We start from the raw sequence: 20,345 nt of genomic DNA on the forward strand, positions 1-20,345 counted from the left end.
TTTGATGCGAAACTCACGCATGGCGTCCATGAAGTCGCGCGCGGTGACGTCGGGGACGTCGGCGACGGCGCGGCGAATCGCGTCGCGCGCGGCGTCGCCCGGGACGCCGGCGCGCGCGGCGTCGCGCGCCGCCGTCGTCGCCGCGTCCACCGCGCGCCACCTCGCCGGGGTCTCTCGCGCGCGGTATCGTCGCATGAAGAGTCTCGCGAGCGACATCATCGTTCGCAACTCTTCCTCTGGGGCGTTTCGCGCGTGCGCCGCGTAGACGCAATCGAACGCGTCCTCGCAAAATTGTCCATCCAAGCGCTCGCTCGCGCAGAACGCCTCCACGAGCGCGTTCGCGTCGTCGTTGTCCAGCGCGCGGCACCGGTCGAGAAACGCCATGAATCCGCACTCGCGCGGCGTCGACGCGAGCAGCGCGGCGCGTCGGAGCGCGTCTTGTGCGAACGTTTTCGCCGCATCATCATCCTCGCCGCATGTTGATGTCCCGACCGATCGTCTCTCGGTCGAGCGCGACGTCGTGCGCGCGGGCGACGGACGCGTCGACGGTGCGCGTGATCGACGCGCGCGCGTCGTCGACGATACGCGCGAGGTCGCGCACGCGTCGCCGGAGGAGACGCGAGACGACATGTGGAGACACAGGCGGCTACGACGTCGCTACGATGGTACTCTCAAGTTAAATTTTGCCGCTGTCCCGTGATCTCGGCGGGGAGCGGGCGGTTGAAACCACCCTTACGATTCATGTACTGTCGCGCCTGGCGCTTGGTTTTCTTTTGCACCGCAGAGGCGTTTGCGAATTCGTCCTCGACGTGTTTGCCTCGCGTCGTGGCGAAACCGCCGAAACCCATCAGGCGCATCATCATCGCCGCCTCGTCCTCGTCCTCGTTCGAAGCCCCGGCGAGGTCGGACGACGACGGGGGCGGTGGCGGGACCTCGACCGTTCGTCCAAAGCCCTCGCTCGGCGGCGGCGGCGGAATCTCCCCTCGCTCGCGCGGCGGCGGCGGAATCTCCCCTCGCTCGCGCGGCGGCGGCGGAATCTCCCCTCGCTCGCGCGGCGGCGGCGGCACCTCTCGCCGCCGACGCTTCCAATCATCGCCGCGACCGCGCGGCGATATCGATCTCGACCTCGATCGCCCGTCCCGTCCCCGCGTCTCTCGTCCGCCGCGTCCGCGACGCCCCTCCGGCGACGCCGACCGCGACGCCGACCGCTTTCGCCCCCCTCCATCGCCCCATCGCCCGTCCACCGACCTCGACCTCGACCTCGACCTCGACCGCGCGCCCGCGTCGTCGTCCCACCCTCGTGCGCGCCGTGCCCCCTTCCCGCGATCGCGCGCGCCGTCGTCCCGCGCCTCCGAAGCCCCGCGCGCCATCGTCGCGTTCACCGTCGCTCCAACACCGCGCGCACTCTCCGCTCGTCCTCGCGCGCGCGATCGAAGTGCGTCACCCACGACCGCGGGCACGCGCGTTCGTACGCCGCGCGCAGCGCCGCGCACGCGCTCGGCGTCGCCGGCGCGCGCGATGTCCCCGTCGTCGTCGTCGTCGCCGTCTCACACGTCTCCACGAACGCGTCGCGCGCGTCGCGACACCGCGCGCGCGCGCGCGCGATCGGGCCCGACGCCGTCGTCGTCGTCGTCCTCCTCCTCCTCGCGCCCGTGGACGATCGTCCGCGAGACGCGACGCGATGACGTCGACGCGACGACGACGGGACGATTCGATTCGACTCGATTGGATTCGACTCGATTGGATTCGACTCGACTCGATTGGATTCGACTCGACTCGACTCGACTCGACTCGACTCGATTCGACTCGACGCGACGCGACTCGACGCGATCGCCGCGCGAGGTGTTCGTCATCCATCGAATCGACGAGACGCCCGTCGTCCCGTGGATGTTTCGTCGTGCATAAAACACACCCTCGACGAGTATTGATCGACGAGTCATGACCCGTGACGTGCGATGAAGTTCGCATTTCCCTGAAATCACCCGAAAATGGCTCGTCGGGGTGCGGACACACGCATTCCGTCGTGTTTCCACACGATGTACGGATCATTCACCGATCGACGCGTCATGACCCACACTATGCGAAGGACTCGATACAGACACACATATCGGACCGACGAGACGTATTCCGTCGTGTTTCCACACGATGTACGGATCATTCACCGATCGACGAGTCATGACCCACACGATGCGAAGGACTCGATACAGACGCCACGCACCGATCTCGGACCGACGAGACGTATTGGACATGCCGCGACGACGATGTATGACGAGACCTATTCGCACCCCGCGCGCGCGACCGCGACGCGGGGAATCCCGTCGACGCGCGTCGCCGAGGACGTCCCGCGCGCGCGCGCGAGCGATCGACGCGCGCGCGATCGATCGCGCGCGCGAGACGCGAGACGCGAGACGCGGGCGACGGGCGACGGCGCGCGCGGGGATTGGCGGTGACGTTTTTCCGTCGGCCCGAGCGCGCGACGCGCGCGATGGCGGGACGGGGTGGGCGAAAATCGTCCCCGGACGTGGACTCCGAGGTCGATCTCGATGACGTCGATGTCGGCGATGAGGTGCGCGGGCGGTAGGGGGGGGGGGACGTGGGTGGACGCGGACGCGCGCGGAGAGGCGGAGGGCGCGGCGGCGTCAACGCGGGCGACGCGCGACGAGCGACGGATTCGCGGCGTGGGGGGGGGAGGACGTCGCGCGCGCGATCGGGGCGTGGGTGATCGGCGCGTGGGGGGGTCGGGGGCGCGCGCGTGCGCTGGGACGGGGGGTTGGGGGGCGGCGGGACGGGACGAGCGACTGACGGGCGCTTTTCGCGCGACGCAGGAGGGAAAGGGAGATAAGCAGTCGAAGAAGGCGACGACGTCGCAGTATCGGGGGGTGAGACAGCGCCCGTGGGGGAGGTACGTCGATCGTGATCGATGGTGATCGTGATCTCGTCGCGACGACGCGGTGCGGGTGAAGACGCGCGGGGCGTCGAGGCGGCGCGCTTTACGCGCTTTACGCGGATACTGACAGTTTTTGACAACTTTTTGCGCGATCGATAGTTGGGCCGCGGAGATCCGGGATCCAAATCGAGGGGCGAGGTTATGGCTGGGTACTTTCGACACCGCCGAGGAGGCGGCGAGGGCGTACGACGCCGCGGCGAGACATATTCGAGGCCCGAACGCGAAGACCAACTTCCAACTCGCACCCGGAGAGGAGCCGCCGCCGTTCGTCTTGCCCGAGCCCCCGTCCGGTGGTCGAGGCATGGGTGGCGGCGCTGGAGGCGGAGGACGAGGACGCGGCTCCGATATGGGACTCCCGTCCACCGGTTACGGCGGTGCTGGGCCATCGCGCCAGCCAAACATGATGAAGAAGCAAAAACCCGTCAAGGGAGGTGTGAGCACGATTTACGGTTTTGGGACGCCCACGGGCGAGAAGAGCGGGGTGCCAAAACGTGGTTCGATCGGCTTCGGCAGCGGTATCGACCTCTCGGCGCTCGCGAACGCCAATCTAGCGCTCGCCAACCAAAATCTCGCATCCGCGGGTTCCGCGCGAAAGGAGTCGGAGAGCGGTTTCATGAAGCTCTTCGCCAACGGTAGCTTGGGCGACACGCCATCGAGTACGGGTGGGTCTCCGCTCATCATGCCCGAATCGATCGAATTCCGGGACGGTATATTCGGCATGAGTGGTGAGATTCCGGTCATCTCCACCAAGCGCGACCGCGGTCCGAGTAGCGCATTCTTCGGCACGTCCTTCGGCGTCGCGGGGTCATTCGGCTCAATGTTTCCGCCAGACATGGGACTGTCGTCAACGCCAGACGCTGGTGACGGCTCGAACTTCAGCGGGTTTCCCATGTCACCAAACACCGGTATAGACGGTGATTTCAACGTCGGAAGTTTGGGAACGATTGGCGATTTGGGCGACGCTCTTCCCGCGGTGGGGTCGTTTGAACTCGGCAGTCCGGTGGATTTGGACTCAATGATGAACTCGATGTCGAGGAATAGCGGCGGTAAGGCGCAACCGATGGCATCGATCCTCGGTAAGCCGAAGAAGCAGGAGCACGACTCGCCGCTCGGAAGGGCTTCAACGCGCTCCTCGCGTGACACCCGTTCGAAGAGCGCGCAGTTAGACGCGCTGTCCGCACTCAAGTGATGAGCGCTTTGGACCATCAAGATGAAGCGACCACTAAGATTTTACGAGCGTCGTTCGCTCACGTATTATCTGATTTTTGTACTCTTTCGACGCCGCGGTTCGACGCGTTCTCGCGCCGCCGCGGCTTCGACCCGTCATTTCTCCTTCTTTGTAAAATGTCGAAATTTTTCTTGTCAAACGCGCGACGTCATGCATCAAGTCGAAAACGATGCGATCTTTCGTGCTCATAATTCATGCGTCGGCTTCATATGACAAAATTAGGTCTTGTACGCCGGCGACGCGCTACGCGTGCGACGTTCGTTCAAATCTTAAACGAGCCGCCCTCGGAGATGTTCAACCCCCCCTTGGGCTTGTACTGGCCGCTCTTGAGATCATCTTCGTACCCCGCGCCGATGACGCTCGAGTCACGCACGGACTTTTCGAGCAACCAATCGAGGAAGCTCTTCTTTTGCCCGGGCTGCGCGCGCGATACTCTTCGCGTCAGTCCAAATCTCACGTCACGAGTCACGACCCACGATGGACCCCCCCCAAATCCATCACCCCGCACCGGTCCGATATCACCCGATCGCGTCGCCGTCTCCCCCCCCCCCGCGCGTCCACCGCCCACGCCCACGCGCGCGACGCCTACTCGACGCGTCCGCGTCCCACCGATCACCCGCGCGCGCGCCGTTCGTCGACACCGCCCACCGATCGCGCGATCGCCGATCGCGCGCGGTGAACCCTCACCACCCCCACCCCGTCGTCGTCGCCGTCGTCGTCGTCGTCGTCGCGCCCGCACCTGGCTCGCTCGTTTCTTCCCCTGCACGCGCTGCGTGCGCGCGTTCGCGGCGTTCACGACGACCCTGGTGGCGCTCACGGCGAACATGACGTCGATCGCGTCGTCGTCCAGTGCGCGCGCGGTCGCGGTCGCGGTCGCCGTCGTCGGCGTGCCGGGACGTATAATCGTCGACGCGGGCCCATTCGAGGCGGATCGGCGCCGTGTGCGTACTGCGTCGTGCCGGAGCCCGTGTACGCGCCCGTGGGCCTAAACCTAAACCCACGGTGGGTGGGTGACGTGACGCCACCCGTGTGCGGCGATGTGATGTAAACACAAAGCCGCGTCGCGCGACGCGACCGACGACGCGGACGACGCGGTCTCTGTGTGACGCGCGAAGATGGTGCGCGCGCGCGATCTCTCGCGCGCGACGACGCGAGACACGGTGACGAGAGAGCGGTGGGACTGACCGAGCGGCGCGACGCGCGATCGCGACGTGCAGGGACGCGTTCGCACGAAGACGGTGAAGAAGGTGCGTGATTTGAGAAACCCTACTTTGGACGACGACGTCGTGGGGATCGTCGACGCGTGTTGGACGACGCGGATGGGACGGGACGTGGGGAAGGGGTGGAACGACGCGGGATGGGTCGCGCGGGCGAGAACGCGACGACTGACGCGCGGGCATACGCGTTCGCATCGCGCAGGCTTCGCGCCAAATCATCGAGAAGTATTACTCTCGTCTCACGCTTGATTTCGCGACGAACAAGCGCATCGCGGATGAGATCGCCATCATCCCGTCCAAGCGGTTGCGTAACAAGATTGCGGGTTTTACCACGGTGCGTGACGCGATCGATTCGTACATCGCGAGCGGTCGCGCGAACGGGAGAGCGCGGGAGATCGCGAGCGATCGCCCGCTCGGGGTTTAGCAACCGCGGAGACTGACGGCGCGCGCGCGCTTTTCGCACACGCAGCACTTGATGAAGCGCATTCAACGTGGCCCGGTGCGTGGTATCTCTCTTAAGCTTCAAGAGGAGGAGCGTGAGCGACGCATGGACTTTGTTCCGGAGAAGTCTGCGCTCGACGTCGACTCGATCGAGGTTGACCGCGACACCATGGACATGTTGAAGTCGATGAACATGGGCAGCTTGCCGGGCGTGACCGTGTCCAGCCGCTCGCACTACAACAAGGGTCCGCGTCGCGATCGCGCGTAAGCGGACAAACGAACGCGCGTGAGAACATTAGGTCATTGCGCGCGCGCGTAGGTTGTGAGTTCAGTGCTAGAAGAAATCTTTAAAACGCGCCTACGCACGCTCGCGCGTCGATGAGTTGAAAGAATTTCGGGCTCGCATACCGATGAGAAGTGACGCGCTCGGCACTTCACCGGCATCTATTACTATTGGTTTCGCTTCGGGCTCCTCCCCGGTTGCTTTCTCAGGGCTCGCCGCGGGCGTCGCGTACGGGGTTTCGATGACGACGGATTCTTCAAGGTCCTCCTCGTTGAACTGCGATTTGCGCGACTGCGATCTCACCGCGGACGGCAGAGCCTCCACGCTCGACGACCGTCTCTCGATCGCACTCGAAAATTTAATCGATTCTCGAACGCTACGCCGTTTGATGGAATCTCTCACGCTGAAAGAACTGGATTTTTGCGTCTGAAGGAGCGGCGGCGGCGGCGCCCTCGCTGGCGCGCTTTTTTCACCCTTTTTCAATTGCGGATCGCGAGCGATCTCTGCACTCAGCAACGTGGTCACTTCTTCCACGAGCTGCTCGAAGCAAGGGCGGACGGCTGGATCTTGCTGCCACGCTTGCATCATCAAATCTTGATAAGCTTTAGCTTCATGGAAAACGACACCGTGCGTGGCCGTCGGATCAAGCCGCTCGCCATCGGGCACCGCGGTTACGATTTGATAGATGTGCAAGTCCTTCCACGGCGTTTGGAGGCTTTGAATTTCCCACATCACGACTGCGAACGAATACACGTCGGAAGCCTTGCTGTATTGCGAGTCGCAGAGGACTTCCGGAGCCATCCAGCTCGGCGAGTGCAGGTTGCCAGAGAATTCAGCGCTTTCACTCGAGGCAACGATCTCCGCGCGAGAAAGGTTGAAGTCACCCACTTTTACGCGATAGTAACGATCGACCATGAGGTTTGCGCTCTTTAAATCGCGGTGTAACACCGTAGGTGTGCATTCGTGCAGGTAAAGCATTCCCGCAGCTGCGCCGAGAGCCATTTGAAGACGAAGGCGCCACGTGAGCTCTGGGGCTCCAGATTTTGCGTGACGTTGCAGCACGGTGTAGAGCGAACCTCGAACGCAAAATTCCTGCACAATCGCTGGGCGAGGTGACATCACGACGCCGAGCAAAAGCACAATGTTTGGATGCCTCAACTTTGTCATGATGCTCACTTCCTTCTCGAGCTCTTCCAGACTCCGACCGAGTCCGCTCGCCGTGACATCAATGTCACTGGGGCCGATAAACTTGACGGCTACGTCGATATGGTTCCACTTAGCCTTGTACACACGACCGAATGAGCCCTCTCCGATCTTTTGCACTAGCTTGATGTGCTCGTAGGCGATTCTAGCCGTGTCCGATAGAGTACCCGACTCTGGCGTTTTCGGCTTGAGCCGGTCTTCGTTCATCTTTGAAGGCGTTCCGAGCATCGGTCGCGGTTTTCTACCCTTACCCAGGCCAGACTCGAGCTGTGCGAGAGGCCAGTACATAATACTGCCGAAGCGACCGACGGTAACGACTCCGAGGGAACCACCGCCATCAATTTTTGTCAGATGCACGAGCCCGCTTTCATGTGCCACGCGCTTGCCCCAGCGAACAGTGACTGATGCACTCGCGGGCGAAGACGCCAGGGTTTCCGAATGAAGGGTCGTATCATGAAGCTCCTGTGCCCCGGGAAGCGACCAGATCGTGAGTTTGCCGCTCGCATGACCGATGACAAGCACGTTTTCCACGGCCACCGCTCCGATGACCGTTTTACCGAAGTACTTGGAAAATGGAGCGAGCGACCACTTCTCGACTTGCTTGAACCCCGGAGTGATCGTCATCACGCGATCACCCGTTTTTACGGCGCATTTGTCGCCGCCCCACAACTGGACCGCCCCAGTTTCGTGCACGCTCACGATCAAGTCTCGAACGGTGGGATGCTGCATGAGTGAAACTACCGCGCCGAGATCGTCCAGAGCCTCAACTCTAACACACGTGGCGTCAGCGATGTCCCAAATTTCCAAGAATAAGTCCCGCTCGCACGCGATAAACATGAACCCGTCGGATCCTTCATTTGCGTTATGAATCATGCACCGGACGCCCTTCGAATTTTCCCGTGGCTCACCAAAACTCGGTCGCTCATGCGCATCTGCGGGGAACACGTCTCGCGTCTTGAAACACTTCCCACTGTAACTCCAACTTGAATCAGGCTTTGTTGCCGGTGCGTGCACTTCCACTATTGTACCGTCTTCGCATCCGACCCAAGCACGCGTAGCGTCGATGGGCGCGATGGCGGTGACTGCTTTGTCCCGAGAGGCGAGGACGATGTCTGTGCTCAATAATTTTCCCAAGTCGCAATCCCACGCCATCACCACCCCATTCCTCAGACCGGCCCACAAAAGTACCGAGTCGTTCGAAGTACTGCTTGACATCGTGACGATGGGTGCATTCAGCGTCGGCGCTCCCGCAGAGGAACCGGTGAGACAACGAATTCCAACGCCCGCGGCGTCCTCGTTTAGACGCGGACGGGCAATCTCCCGCTGCCCCTGTATGAACATGTCGTACGCGTGCAGGCGAGCGAACTGACCCCCTGTGGACCACCAGAGCTCCGACCCATCCGATCCCCCGGCGCACATCGCTAGAATACCCGATCCAAAGATCGTATCGAGCGTCTGCCCGAAGCCACCTCGTAAGAGCCGCCTACGACCGTCGCCCGAAGCCACTGCCACCCCTAGACGACCCGCAGCCCCAGTCATGTGCCACAGCTGCGTCTCCAGCGCTTCCAGCTCTCTCGTCAACTCTTCAAACTTGGCGTCCGTCGTCCAACCCGCGATGTACCGCGCCATTTTCTGCGCCGTCGTGTACGACCCGTACACCTCCACCAGCGTCCGTCCCATCGTCAGCTTTGACAGTACGCTCACGCAGTTCCGCTTCACTATCACCCGAACCGCGTCATCGTACATCGCCACCATGTTTTCCACCTCCTCCAGCGCCAGCATCGTCGCCTCCGCCTGTCCCCACAGCGCCGAGCACTTCTCCCGGTGACTCACCGCGCCGAGCGCCGCGACCTCCAACGCCCTCGCCGCGTCTCGACATCGCTCGAACACCCTCTCCGGCGCGATCGTTCGCTCCGCGGACGACGGCGACGCGTGCGCGGACGACACCGCGCGCTCTTCCATCGTCGTCGTCGGAGAAACCGTTCGACGATGAACCAACGAACGAACCAACGAACGAACGAACGAACGCCTCGCGCGTCTTCCCGCGCGTCTCCGCGACCGCGCGCGGTGAAGAGGCGCGCGCGCGAGAGAGGAACCGTCGACGTCCCTCGCGCGCGACGCGTCGAGCGGCGACGTCCCTCGCCGCGACGCGCGCGCGCGATGTCCGTCGGCGCGACGCGCGCGGGCCGTCGTGTGCCCACACACGGGCGTCGTGCGGTGTATGTATGGGACCGACGACCGTGCGACGCGCAACCCTAAAATCACGTGCGACACTCAACCCTACAATCGACGCGACCGCAACACCATCGCCCGCGCGCGTCCGCACGCGCCGACGCCTCGCGCGCGACGGCGACGGGACCATGAGCGGTGACGGACGAAAGATGACGCGCGCGCGCGGACGCGGCGCGCGCGTGGGGGCGGTGACGGCGATGGGGGTCGTCGCGCTCGTCGGATCGGCCTCGGCGAACGATTCAACACCCAAGGAGGGGCCCGCGCGCGGACGCGCGCGTGCGGGCATCGCCGCGCTCGGGTACGGGCTGGCGGATGTCCAACCGAACGTGGCGGAGAAGTACTTGCCGCACGGTGCGCCGGGATGGACGTGGACGTTCGGCGCGAGAGAGGGCTTGGAGTTTGAGTGCGGAGGATCGAAGCCGCCTCCGCCGCCGCCGGCGCAATCTATTCGTGAAACCGCCTCGCTCGCGGGGATGGATCCGGATGAGTACGACGACGGAGAGACGGCGACGGCTGGTTTGGTTGATCAAACGGAGGACGAAGCTGGGACGTCGAAGAGGTTCATCGTGCGATACGGTACGTATGGAAGCGCATTTGACACGAACACGACCAAGTACGACGACGCTTGGTTTGAGAATCCTGAGCACGCGGGGGACATTAAGTGGACGTACGGCACGTGCGAACAGGGTGCAATCGTTCGATGCGTCCCAGAGTCGTTCGGGTACATTGACCCTTTCCCAAGCATCGCGGAGGGCGAGCCAGGGAAGAAGTGCCAGTGGATCGAGGCGAGCACAATCCCATCGGATCACTTGAACGGTACCTTCACCGGAGTTGATATCGATGCAAACTCCGTGGAGGGCGCAGTGGAATTGCACGTCGAGTTGACGAATGAAAAGTGGCTGAAGATGCGCTTTGCGCTCATGCCCGCCAAGAAGCTCGCCCAGACGCTCAAGAAGTCGTTCCCAGACACTGTCGTTCACAGAGACCTATTGTGGAACTGGTGCGCCGACGAGGGCGAGGGTGAAGACCACTGGTGCGCGTGCAACACCATCATGCGGTACGGCTGGACAGGCAACACCACACTCAGAGCTCCCAAGCCAAGCGTGGACGCTGACTTCCACAAGTGGACTATTGTCGACGCGCGCAACGACATGGGCGTCACGCCAAAACTCCCATGCAACCACTACAAACTCGGCGGAGTTCGCCCGTTCCCGCTCCGCGGCGACGGAACGCGAATTTGCCAGTGCCTGTCGAATCAGACCCTGGCGGAGTACAACGCTGCTCTCCAGGCCGTGATCGGCGGTCCCACCGTCCCGGGACAGACCAACTTGGACTCGGAAAACAAGACGCACCTCTTCAACAAGACGCATCACGAATTGGATGCCATCTTCGCACAACGAGGCCATGCCCACAACAGCTCGGAGGAGCGACCGGATTTAGGAAATGCCGAAGATGAAGATTTCTTCGCGCGCGACCGACGCGATCAGAGACGCATCGAGGCGTCCCTCGGCCGTGAGGTTGATGACGAGTACGATCCCGAGTTTGTGGTTGACGCCGACGAGCGTCATCAGATGCACGTGCGCGACGTCGCCACCACCCTCTTCGGTGTCCTCGTCGTCGCCTCGCTCACCGTCTTCTTGGGCGTCGCCTATCACAGAAGCACCGCCGAGCGCCGCGAGTACGAGGCCGTCCCCGAGCCGGAGGTGTAGTCATTCACGCAACTATTGTCATCACAAAATACCAACGCTCTCATTACCATCGCTCACTCGTCGCGCGCGACGCATCGAACACCGACGCGCGCGTCCACCAGCTCGCGCGTCCGACGCGACCGAACGAACACCAATGCGCTCGCGCACCGCGCGCCCACGCGCGCGCGTCCGCGTCACTCCTCGCCCGCGTCCGAGCTCGCGCGATGGCGAGCGTGGTGAAGAAAGGGATCGATAAAGTCCGCCTGATGTGCGTCTTCGTCGACGCGCGGCGACGCGCGCGAGACGACGACGCGAAAGATGTGGATGTGCCTCGACGCCGAGGACGGGTCGATCGTTGGACGCGCGCGTTGGCGTCGCTCGCGTGACGCCCCGCAAAGGACTGACGAGAGCTCGTTCGCGCGCACGCAGGGCGGGGATGGAGCCGAGCGCGCCGGAGACGCCGGTGGAGGTTCTGGATGAGTACACGTCGTGCGCGAACATGACTTTCGAGCAACGCATGTACGGATTCGCCTTTTGCGCCGCGTTCGGCTTGGCGTGTTCGGCGTTGTCGAGCGTTTTCTGGACGGTGCCGAGGAAGTTTGCGATCTTGTACTCCATGGGGAACATCCTGTCGCTCGCGAGCACGGGGTTTTTGACGGGATTCGGGAGGCAGTTGAAGAACATGTTTCACGGGACGCGCTTTGTCGCGACGTGCGTCTATCTCGGATCGCTCATCATGACCTTGATCGCCGCCGTGGAGATCCAGAGCTTCCCGCTGACGATTTTATTCTTATCAATTCAGTGGTGCGCGCTGATGTGGTACTGCTTGAGCTACATCCCTGGCGGGCGAGCGATGCTCAAGGGATGCGTCAAGGCGTGTTGCGGCGGAGCTTCCGAGGGCGACTTCTTCTAGCAAGATTCGCAACGGTAGGATGTAGCGTAGCGTGTAACGAATATGATTGATCGTCGTCTTCGTCTTCTTTCCTTCTATAACATTGTACACGACCCACGGATGCGTCGTCGGCGCGGTCGCGTCGTCCGCGTCGTCATCCGAGCGTCCCGAGCGACCCAACGTTCGTCCCCTCTCCCTCCGCCGGTTCCTCTCCCGCCATCCTCGCCTTTGCCTGCGCGAATAATTTCTGCTGCATCGCGATCGCGTCCTCGGCGCTCATCGCGAAATTCTTCCGCTTCTTCTTCGCCTCTCGCTTCTCCGTCTCCTCCTCCTTCGCCTCGTCTCTCGCGATCGCGCACTCGTTCTCGTACGCCTCGAACCCCAACACCCGCAGCGCTCGCAGGACGTGTTCCGCCGTGATCGTGCTCTTCCGCTCTTTCGTCGACACCTCGTTCGCCTCCGAGCTCACCGCCTGGACGAACTCCGAACAACACTCCACGATCAGATCCCTGCACTCGGTGGACATCTTCATCGCGTCGTATCCCGCGCTCTTCAGCGCGTCCGTGACCATCTTCGCCACCGTGGCCTTGGGCAAGCCAATCTCATCGTCCCCGGCGTCCGCCATCGCGGGCGACGCGGGCGCGGCGACGGGCGCGGCGGATTCGCGCGGCGGATTCCCACGCGACCGCGTCACGGCGAATGCATCGATCCATCATCCGACCGCGTCGCTCGCGTCACACGCGCGCGCGATGGCGCCAAAGTCTCGACTCGGGCGAAGCGCGCGTGACGCCCGACGATGGTCCTCCGATGACGTCGACGGCGACGCGTCGTACGACGAACGACGGGAACGAATGGATGTTCGCTTCGCCGCCGTGGCCGAGGACGAGCGACCGGTGATGCCGCGCGTGAGCGACGAACGGGCGCGGGAGGGGGTGGAGGCGGGGACGTCGATGCCGGAGACAGGGGCGGTGGACGCGGAGGCGCCGAGCGTGCTGAAAAAGTTGCAAAAGTGGGGTGATTACGAATCGTGCGGAGACGTCGTGCGCGGGACAAAGTTGATTCCGATGAAGACGCCGTTGAGCGCGCGGTACGTCGAGGATCGGTGCGCGCACGCGCTGACGATGGATATATTACTGCGTGAGCAGCGAGCGTTGGGTAGGGAGATCGGATTAATAGTGGACCTGACGAATCACGACTGTCTGTACGAGGAGGACGTCCCGGCGTCGGTGTCTCGGACGCACGTCAGAAACGTCGCGAAGACCGTTCCGAGCGTGGGTGATTGTCGACGCGCGTCGAAAGTGGTGAATGATTTCTTATCGAGCGACGCTGGGAAAGATCGCTACGTCGCCGTGCACTGTGCGTACGGATTCAATCGAACGGGCTTCATGATTTGTTGCCACTTGGTGGAGACGCTCGGGGTATCGCCCGAGGAGGCGCTCGAGCTCTTCGCCGAGGCACGCCCGCCCGGATTGAAGCACCAGCATTTCCGGTGCGAACTTATCGAGCGATATGCTGCGTTACGCTCGGGCGCGACGGAGGTGTTCGAGCGCAGGAGGCACGCCATGCGCCGCTCGTTTGAGTCCGAGCCCGATTTCCTCACCTACTACGAGGAAGGCGACGTCAACGACTCACTGGACATCGACATGTCTCGCAAGCACTGGATGAGCGCCAAGCGAGCACACGACGCGTCGTGATCACGCGTTCACTAAATCGTTTCACTTCCCGTGGCGCGCATTCGCGACGGTGTAAAATTTCGCAATAGCTGCAGTTCATCGCCGCGCTCATCGCCGCACAACTCGCCGCGCGCGCGGGCGCCGCTCGACATGGTGCGTCCTCGCGAAAGATCTTCCCGAACCCATCGACGCGATCGATAGCGACGTCGCGATCGCCCGTCGACGACTCGCGCGCGACGCACCCGTCGACGCGTCGCGCGCGAGCGATACACGACGCGCGCGTCCTAGGTCGAACCAAATCGTTCAGACTCGACGACTGACGACGCGCGCACCGTGCGGTCGCGCCCGCTTCGCAGCCGATCGAGAGCGTCCCACCGTTCGCGATCATCGTCGGCGCGATCACCGCCATGGGTGGTCTGCAGTACTTGGCGCACGGCGTCGGGAACGATCGACCGCGGGCGATCGGGCAGGACGCGTTCGACCGCTTGGTCCGCGCGCGAGACGATCGCGTGAAAAAGGCCGCCACGACCGGTGGGGGGGCGCAGAAATCATAGAGTAGACGCGATGGGAACGACCGCCGCGCGATGGGAACGAAGCCGGGGCGCACGCGGACGCCGCGCGATTGTATTACATATTTGACACTTTGACACTGACGCGACGCGCGACACAGCGCGACGTTTCGAGATGTGCGCGCGCGCGGTGACGACTAGGGGGGCGACGATGTCGAAGGCGTCGATGAGACCGAACGTCAGGCGCCACGGAGGCGTCGTACACGCGCGTTGCGTCGTGACGCGAGCGCTCAACGAGGATGACATCGCATTCTTAACGAGCGAGTTCCCCGAGTGGATCAAGGACGAGGAGGGGGCGCGAAAGAGCGACGCGTACTTCAGGGAGAAGCACAATCGCGCGTTTAACCTGGAGAAGGCTCGGGTCGTGGTAAAGTCGCTGAGAGATGAACACGCGAAGCTCCCAGCCGCTTCGGGACCGTACGCGAGCCCGAAGACGTTCCCGGGCTTCCTGGGTGTGTACGAGCGATGCAGCGACGAGATTTAGTAGGACGATTTAACTGAGGACGATGCGGCTATGAATGAATGTGTGCGTTGACATGACGTATCATCGAGCGCCGATCGGAATGAACTCCACCGCGGCGAGACTGAGCTGCGCCGGTTGTTTCGCCATCGGCTGTTCCACAACAGTGTTCGCTTGTTTGTGCTTGATGTACAACGCGCGGCCCTCCGCGGCGAGTTTCACGGCTTTCTTGTACTCTTCATCGGCCCCGTTGTAATCGAGGACGCTCACGATGGAGACGGCCTGGATGTTAAGCGCCTTACCGATGCGTCGCTTGGTGAGTGCAAACACGACTGGAACTTCCTTCTCGCGCGCGTCGGCAATGATGGCTTGGATTCGATCGTCCAGTCCGCCTTCGCTCTCAATTTTTTCTATGTTGGGTGCGATTATGACCACCTTACTCGTCTTCGCGTCCACGCTCTTCGCGACTTCGCGCAAACCGTAGAGCAACCTTCTTCGCTGCTTCGCCTTGATCTTGTCAGTGTGATACAGACGGTCTTGAAATCGCTTCAACGTCGACAGAAGCGCCGTCGTTGCTTCATTGAGCTCTTCCGTAATGATTTGATTAGCGTGCCTCGCGTTCTCCATGCCCTCAGTGCCAACGTAGGTGGTCGAAGATTTCGCGCTCAGGGCCGCCTTTTTCGCCGCCTCGGGATCGTCCCGAAATGAAAGCTTCTTCGCATGCACCTTACCCGCGATGTGCGCCTCCCAGGCGCGCTCGCCGAAGCACTGCACGTTGCACACTTCGCACGTACGTGCCTCTTGTTTCACCTTGGGAGGTGCCTTCGGTTCGGCTCCCTTCAAGACGTCGGCCAGACTTCGTACACCCCACGCGCCCGCGGGCGCTCGCGCCTCAATTACCTCCAACTTTTCTTTCGTCGAAACGCCGTCACCCGCATCATCCCTCTCGGCGTCCTCATCCTCGCCCTCGTCGGTCGACGACCCATCTTTATCATTAGGGTCATCTTCCATGCACATCAAACGCACTCGAACGTCTTCGTTCTCGACAAACTCAAGCACGACGTACACCCAACCGACGCGCACCTCAACCTCAACCTCGACTTCGTCTACCGTCGCATTCTTATCCGTCTCTGCCTCTCGCCGTAACGCACGATCGGCGAGAATAATCTTTTTTAACGTTGATCGTTTCTTTTTCTTTCCATCCCTTCGCTCGACGCCGCGACGAAGTACCATGCCGGACGTGCTCGCCATGTTCGTGCTTCGCACGAACTGTCCGCCGTGAATATTACCCTCCTTCTTCTCGGCGCGCTGCGATGTCTGTTTCTCCGTCTTGAAGTACGCAGCGAGTGAATTCACCATGCTATTCGACGTCTTTGTCGTCGACGACACCAAGTCTCCGAGCTTCAGCGACACGCGATTCTTGCCGTCGCCGCCCGCCGGCGCGAGTCCCGCGGCGATGAGCGCCGTCTCCAACGCCTTCGCCTCTGGGTTATTCAAACCGTAGTGCGACGCCCCTATATGCTGCTCGAGCGCGTCGTACGCCTTGAACGTGCGTCCGCACACGTTACAGCGCACCTTGCCAAACTTATCCATCACCGACCTCCTTGACTCTCTGCGCAAGAGCTCGGCCGTGATCACCGGGAGCTTCGGCGCCGCCGCGCGAGTCCTCGTGTCCGCACGAGTCGATGGAATGGGACGAGAGCTCTGACGCGACTCTAATGCCATGATATCTTTCAAACTCGTCGTCGGTTTCGCCTCCGCGACGTCCGAAGAGCGCGTGGCGGACGCCGCGAGCCACGGCGCCGGGGTCGCCGGAGTTGCCGCGCGAGGCGCCGCGCGAGGCGCCGCCCGTTTCCCCCCGTTCCGATCGCCAGCGTCCTTCGCCCCACCCCTCCCATCTCCTCGCCCACCATCACGCGTCGCTTTACCTCTCAAATCGTCCGGATCTTCCATCGTTCGCGCCCCGTGCGCCTTCGCGAACGCCGCCGCGCGTTCCGCGACGTCCGCCGCCACCCCTCGCGCGAACCGACTGCATCGCGTCTCCCCACCCGTGCCGACGTGCGCCGTCGACGCGAACGCGTGAAATATCTCCGGGCACGCGTTGACGTACCTCAACACCGTCCGTCGCTCCTCCGTCGTCAAGGAATCGTCCCAGTTGGCGTCGTTCACGAAATCATGTGAGCGAAACCCGAGCGACACCACCACGTCGCTGGGCAACGCTCTCGCGCCCGTGGAGCACACGACCGAGGCGACCGCGCGCGCGACGTCCTCGCGCGCGTTCAGCGCGTCGACGAGATCGCGCGCGACGCCCGCGGTCATCGACGCGCGCGTCACTGTCGTCAGTATCGAGCGCTCGTGTGATGATGATGATAATCTCCACCCTCGTCGCACTCTGGACCGAGATCTTGACCCCGCTCGGTATCGCGATCGGGGTGAAGGTCTCGCCCTCGCGCGCGGACGCGCTGGTGCTCACCGAGTGCGCGTCGTTCGCGACGTACTCGTTGATAATGTCTTGGATGTACAATTCGTACTCATTCGTGGACCAACTGTGGAGCCTGACGCCGATCGCGTACGTGGTCACGTGGTTGGCGCACGACCGATCGAACGTTCGTTTACGCGTGATGTGCGGGATGACGTTGATCTGGGGGGTGAGGTTGACGTATAACTTTGCGCGTAAAGGCGGGTACAGCGGCGAGGAGGATTACCGCTGGGCGGTTTTGCGCGAGAACAAAATTCTGAAGAACCCGATGGTGTGGCAGCTCTTTAACGTTTCGTTCATCTCGTTTTATCAGCACGCGTTGTTGATGTTGATCGCGCTCCCGGCTGGGGCGGCGGCGCGGTCGAAGGAGGCGTTTGATTTGAGAGGCGTCGACGGCGCGGCTGTGGCGCTCTGGACGATCGCGTTCGTCATCGAGGTCGTCGCGGATGAGCAGCAGTGGCGGTTTCAGCGCTCGAAGAGGGGCAAGGCGAGAAAAGTAAAGAGGTGGAGGGACGATTACAAGCGCGGGTTCTTGACCCACGGCTTGTTCTCGCTCTCGAGGCACCCAAACTTTTGGGCCGAGCAAACGTTGTGGGTGGCGTTCTCCTGGTTCGCCGCCGCGAGCTCGAAGACCAAGGAGCTGTTTACTCCGTGGATCACGGGTGCGGTACTGTTGATACTCCTCTTCCAGGGCTCGACCGCGTTCACGGAGAGCATTACGGCGAAGAAGTACCCTGAGTACGCCGCGTATCAGCAGTGCACGAGTCGGTTAATGCCATTCCCGCGTCGTCGCAGTTTACCTCCGCCTAAAGATCAATAAATCGGAGACGACGAGATCTTTTCTCACAACTACTTAACGATTACTTTTGAATCTTATCGCGAAGTTCATCCTCTTTTTCCCTGGAAAGACTCATGAGGGCGTCAAGTCGACGTTCTCTTGCGAGTTGGCGCGCATTCACATCTGCGTGAACCTCGCGGTAGTGCGCGCCGCGCTCCGCCTTTCCTCCACCCTCCATGATATCGTACTCGTTATAATCGGCGTATCCCTTGATCATCTTCTTGCCGACTTCCGCCTCCTCTTTCCTCGCCTGCTCTTGCGCCTTCATCAGCGCGTGCGTTTTCCCAGCGAGCAGACTCTTCTTCGCCATGTACCGGCGCCGAATGGACATGTTTGCTCTGTAACTAGCCATCCCGTATTGGGAACACGCGCGTACGAGCACGTAAAGGATCACGAGCGCTAGGGCTGAATAGGTCAAAACGAACATGGAGATCATCAAATCCTCGTCACGCTCGACTCGGAGAGCGGGCGGCGGAGACGGCGCTGGAGGCGGAGGCGGAGGCGCCGTTAAAGTCACAATCCGTCTCGAGCGCTCCACATTCACATGATTCCCGGACTTATCCTCGACTAGGATGTGGACGATGAAATCGCGCCCGTAGCCAACGTTCAACGTGACATACTCCTGAACGTTTTCATTCTTCAACTCAAATGAGCCGTGGCGAAACACGCGAGGTCTGATATCCGCCGCGTTTTTCACGTCATTGGGCGACAGATTCGCCATCAAATCCGTCGAACACACGTAATACACCATACCTTTTTCCGTCGACGTGGCATTGATTGTCAACTGCGTCCCTGAGAGTGTCGCGGACCAGGTCGAAGTCGGCGCTACGTCATCCAATAACTCGATATCCATAGACGTGACAGTCGACATCATGTTCGCCAGATCATCTTCACCGACGGCAAACACCACGTATTTACCACCCGGTTTCAACGAGTTGAACGTACGAGAAGCGGTCGTGCTCGCAGAGAGGTACATGACGCCGATGTGCCGCAACGCTGGATCGGAAACTAGAGCGGTCTGAGCCTTAAGCGCGGCGCCAGTCGGTGCCGTGATCTGCGCTAAAGTACCCTCGAACACGGCGAAATAAAGGACCCCCCGTTCATTCATAGCGGCGTGTAGCTTGAAGGAAGAGTTCGTCGCGGTATCGACCTTTGGGAAACCGGTTGTGAAGACTGGAGCATCCGTCTCGGGCGTCGGCGGCGGCGACGGCGGCGGCGACGGCGGCGGCGGGCTCGCTACGAGCGGCGGTGGCGGTGGCGGTGACGGTGCTGGTGGTGATGGAGGAGGATTCGGCGCCGGTGGCATCGGCGAAGTGTTCACGTTCGTCGAGGACACCGCGCTCGGCTTATTCCCCAGCGTGTCCACGGCGACGTAATGCGCAGTGTACTGCGCGCCTAATACTAAACCCACCGCACCCGTGGTATCGATCGTGCGCGGGACGTTGCGGATGAGCTGCATATTTCCACTCGAAATCGCTGGCAGCGCGCTCGAGTTTTTCCCATCCAACACCTGCTGCACGCTCGGCGCCGGAACTCCCACGTGCTGCAATACGTAATACACCGTCCCGTCCTCGTCGCTCAGCGTCACCGTGAGTGCGATCTCGTTCCCGTTCGCCGCGTACGTGAACGAACCTATCGTAGGCGCGCTCTCATCCGCCGTCCTCACGCTCAACGTCTGCGTCGTCGACTGCAACGTCGGCGACGTCCCTCCGCTCTCGCCCACCGTCGACACGTAATACAGCGTATCCTCCGTCAACCCCCCGACGATCACCACGGCCTCGACGTTCGCCACCGCGTTCACGAACGACCCTCGCGCGACGACGATCCCACCTCCCGGATCGTTCCCCGCCTTCACCTGCGCCGGCGTCGGCGCCGCGGACACCGGCGCCGCGCGCGCCATCCAATGCGTCGTCCCGACCCCGTCCATCGCGTGCGCCAACTCAAACGACGTCCCGTTCACCTTTCGCACCGCCGGGTACCCCGCGAGATCTCTCGGCGCGTCCGTCGCGGTCGTCAACAGCGTCCGCGCGCGCGTCGAACCACGTCCACGCGCGCGTTCGGTCGCCCACGATTCCTTCGAGAGCACCGAATGCGCACTTTCCGACGCCACCACCGCGCGCGGGGCGACGACCGCGCGCGCGCACATCATGAGCACCACGAGGACGCGCGCGCGCGCCATCGCGGGCGTCGCGCGC

General features: G+C 62.3%; 15 protein-coding genes across 15 annotated transcripts; 8 read left to right on the forward strand and 7 right to left on the reverse strand.

Annotated features, from left to right (window-relative positions):
• Positions 1-384, reverse strand: OT_ostta04g04990 (unnamed product; the record flags this gene model as incomplete). Its single annotated transcript, XM_022984615.1, has 1 exon — positions 1-384. A coding segment is annotated over one exon (384 nt), but the record flags the coding sequence as incomplete, so codon positions are not given.
• A 287-nt stretch (positions 385-671) lies between these two features.
• On the reverse strand, positions 672-1,370 carry OT_ostta04g05000 (Domain of unknown function DUF1777; the record flags this gene model as incomplete). Its single annotated transcript, XM_022984616.1, has 1 exon — positions 672-1,370. One exon carries the CDS (start codon positions 1,368-1,370, stop codon positions 672-674), a length of 699 nt encoding a protein of 232 aa, XP_022838867.1.
• Positions 1,371-2,485: 1,115 nt separating this feature from the next.
• Positions 2,486-4,136, forward strand: OT_ostta04g05010 (DNA-binding domain; the record flags this gene model as incomplete). The annotated part of the gene is made up of 3 exons (XM_022984617.1): positions 2,486-2,566; positions 2,826-2,902; positions 3,047-4,136. 3 exons carry the CDS (start codon positions 2,486-2,488, stop codon positions 4,134-4,136), a joined length of 1,248 nt encoding a protein of 415 aa, XP_022838868.1.
• A 301-nt stretch (positions 4,137-4,437) lies between these two features.
• OT_ostta04g05020 (unnamed product) lies at positions 4,438-5,001 on the reverse strand (the record flags this gene model as incomplete). Its single annotated transcript, XM_022984618.1, has 2 exons — positions 4,438-4,593; positions 4,915-5,001. 2 exons carry the CDS (start codon positions 4,999-5,001, stop codon positions 4,438-4,440), a joined length of 243 nt encoding a protein of 80 aa, XP_022838869.1.
• A 289-nt stretch (positions 5,002-5,290) lies between these two features.
• Positions 5,291-6,101, forward strand: OT_ostta04g05030 (Ribosomal protein S17e, conserved site; the record flags this gene model as incomplete). The annotated part of the gene is made up of 4 exons (XM_003078993.1): positions 5,291-5,293; positions 5,393-5,422; positions 5,595-5,726; positions 5,862-6,101. 4 exons carry the CDS (start codon positions 5,291-5,293, stop codon positions 6,099-6,101), a joined length of 405 nt encoding a protein of 134 aa, XP_003079041.1.
• Positions 6,102-6,191: 90 nt separating this feature from the next.
• On the reverse strand, positions 6,192-9,281 carry OT_ostta04g05040 (Serine/threonine-protein kinase, active site; the record flags this gene model as incomplete). The annotated part of the gene is made up of 1 exon (XM_022984619.1): positions 6,192-9,281. The coding sequence occupies one exon, from the start codon at positions 9,279-9,281 to the stop codon at positions 6,192-6,194; it is 3,090 nt and encodes a 1,029-aa protein (XP_022838870.1).
• Positions 9,282-9,700: 419 nt separating this feature from the next.
• OT_ostta04g05050 (unnamed product) lies at positions 9,701-11,260 on the forward strand (the record flags this gene model as incomplete). Its single annotated transcript, XM_022984620.1, has 1 exon — positions 9,701-11,260. One exon carries the CDS (start codon positions 9,701-9,703, stop codon positions 11,258-11,260), a length of 1,560 nt encoding a protein of 519 aa, XP_022838871.1.
• Positions 11,261-11,463: 203 nt separating this feature from the next.
• OT_ostta04g05060 (Vesicle transport protein, SFT2-like) lies at positions 11,464-12,152 on the forward strand (the record flags this gene model as incomplete). The annotated part of the gene is made up of 2 exons (XM_022984621.1): positions 11,464-11,507; positions 11,669-12,152. The coding sequence occupies 2 exons, from the start codon at positions 11,464-11,466 to the stop codon at positions 12,150-12,152; spliced, it is 528 nt and encodes a 175-aa protein (XP_022838872.1).
• A 133-nt stretch (positions 12,153-12,285) lies between these two features.
• OT_ostta04g05070 (Histone-fold) lies at positions 12,286-12,756 on the reverse strand (the record flags this gene model as incomplete). Its single annotated transcript, XM_003078997.1, has 1 exon — positions 12,286-12,756. The coding sequence occupies one exon, from the start codon at positions 12,754-12,756 to the stop codon at positions 12,286-12,288; it is 471 nt and encodes a 156-aa protein (XP_003079045.1).
• A 124-nt stretch (positions 12,757-12,880) lies between these two features.
• Positions 12,881-13,825, forward strand: OT_ostta04g05080 (Protein-tyrosine phosphatase, active site; the record flags this gene model as incomplete). Its single annotated transcript, XM_003078998.2, has 1 exon — positions 12,881-13,825. One exon carries the CDS (start codon positions 12,881-12,883, stop codon positions 13,823-13,825), a length of 945 nt encoding a protein of 314 aa, XP_003079046.2.
• Positions 13,826-13,954: 129 nt separating this feature from the next.
• Positions 13,955-14,358, forward strand: OT_ostta04g05090 (unnamed product; the record flags this gene model as incomplete). The annotated part of the gene is made up of 2 exons (XM_022984622.1): positions 13,955-13,957; positions 14,161-14,358. The coding sequence occupies 2 exons, from the start codon at positions 13,955-13,957 to the stop codon at positions 14,356-14,358; spliced, it is 201 nt and encodes a 66-aa protein (XP_022838873.1).
• A 166-nt stretch (positions 14,359-14,524) lies between these two features.
• Positions 14,525-14,857, forward strand: OT_ostta04g05100 (unnamed product; the record flags this gene model as incomplete). The annotated part of the gene is made up of 1 exon (XM_003079000.1): positions 14,525-14,857. The coding sequence occupies one exon, from the start codon at positions 14,525-14,527 to the stop codon at positions 14,855-14,857; it is 333 nt and encodes a 110-aa protein (XP_003079048.1).
• A 60-nt stretch (positions 14,858-14,917) lies between these two features.
• Positions 14,918-17,152, reverse strand: OT_ostta04g05110 (Ribosomal protein L7Ae/L30e/S12e/Gadd45; the record flags this gene model as incomplete). Its single annotated transcript, XM_003079001.1, has 1 exon — positions 14,918-17,152. One exon carries the CDS (start codon positions 17,150-17,152, stop codon positions 14,918-14,920), a length of 2,235 nt encoding a protein of 744 aa, XP_003079049.1.
• Positions 17,153-17,196: 44 nt separating this feature from the next.
• OT_ostta04g05120 (Protein of unknown function DUF1295) lies at positions 17,197-18,132 on the forward strand (the record flags this gene model as incomplete). Its single annotated transcript, XM_022984625.1, has 1 exon — positions 17,197-18,132. One exon carries the CDS (start codon positions 17,197-17,199, stop codon positions 18,130-18,132), a length of 936 nt encoding a protein of 311 aa, XP_022838874.1.
• A 40-nt stretch (positions 18,133-18,172) lies between these two features.
• Positions 18,173-20,329, reverse strand: OT_ostta04g05130 (unnamed product; the record flags this gene model as incomplete). Its single annotated transcript, XM_003079002.2, has 1 exon — positions 18,173-20,329. The coding sequence occupies one exon, from the start codon at positions 20,327-20,329 to the stop codon at positions 18,173-18,175; it is 2,157 nt and encodes a 718-aa protein (XP_003079050.2).
• Positions 20,330-20,345: the final 16 nt, after the last annotated feature.

The sequence above is a fragment of the Ostreococcus tauri genome (assembly GCF_000214015.3).
Source record: "Ostreococcus tauri WGS project CAID00000000 data, contig chromosome 04, whole genome shotgun sequence".
NCBI classification, from domain to species: Eukaryota; Viridiplantae; Chlorophyta; class Mamiellophyceae; order Mamiellales; family Bathycoccaceae; genus Ostreococcus; species Ostreococcus tauri.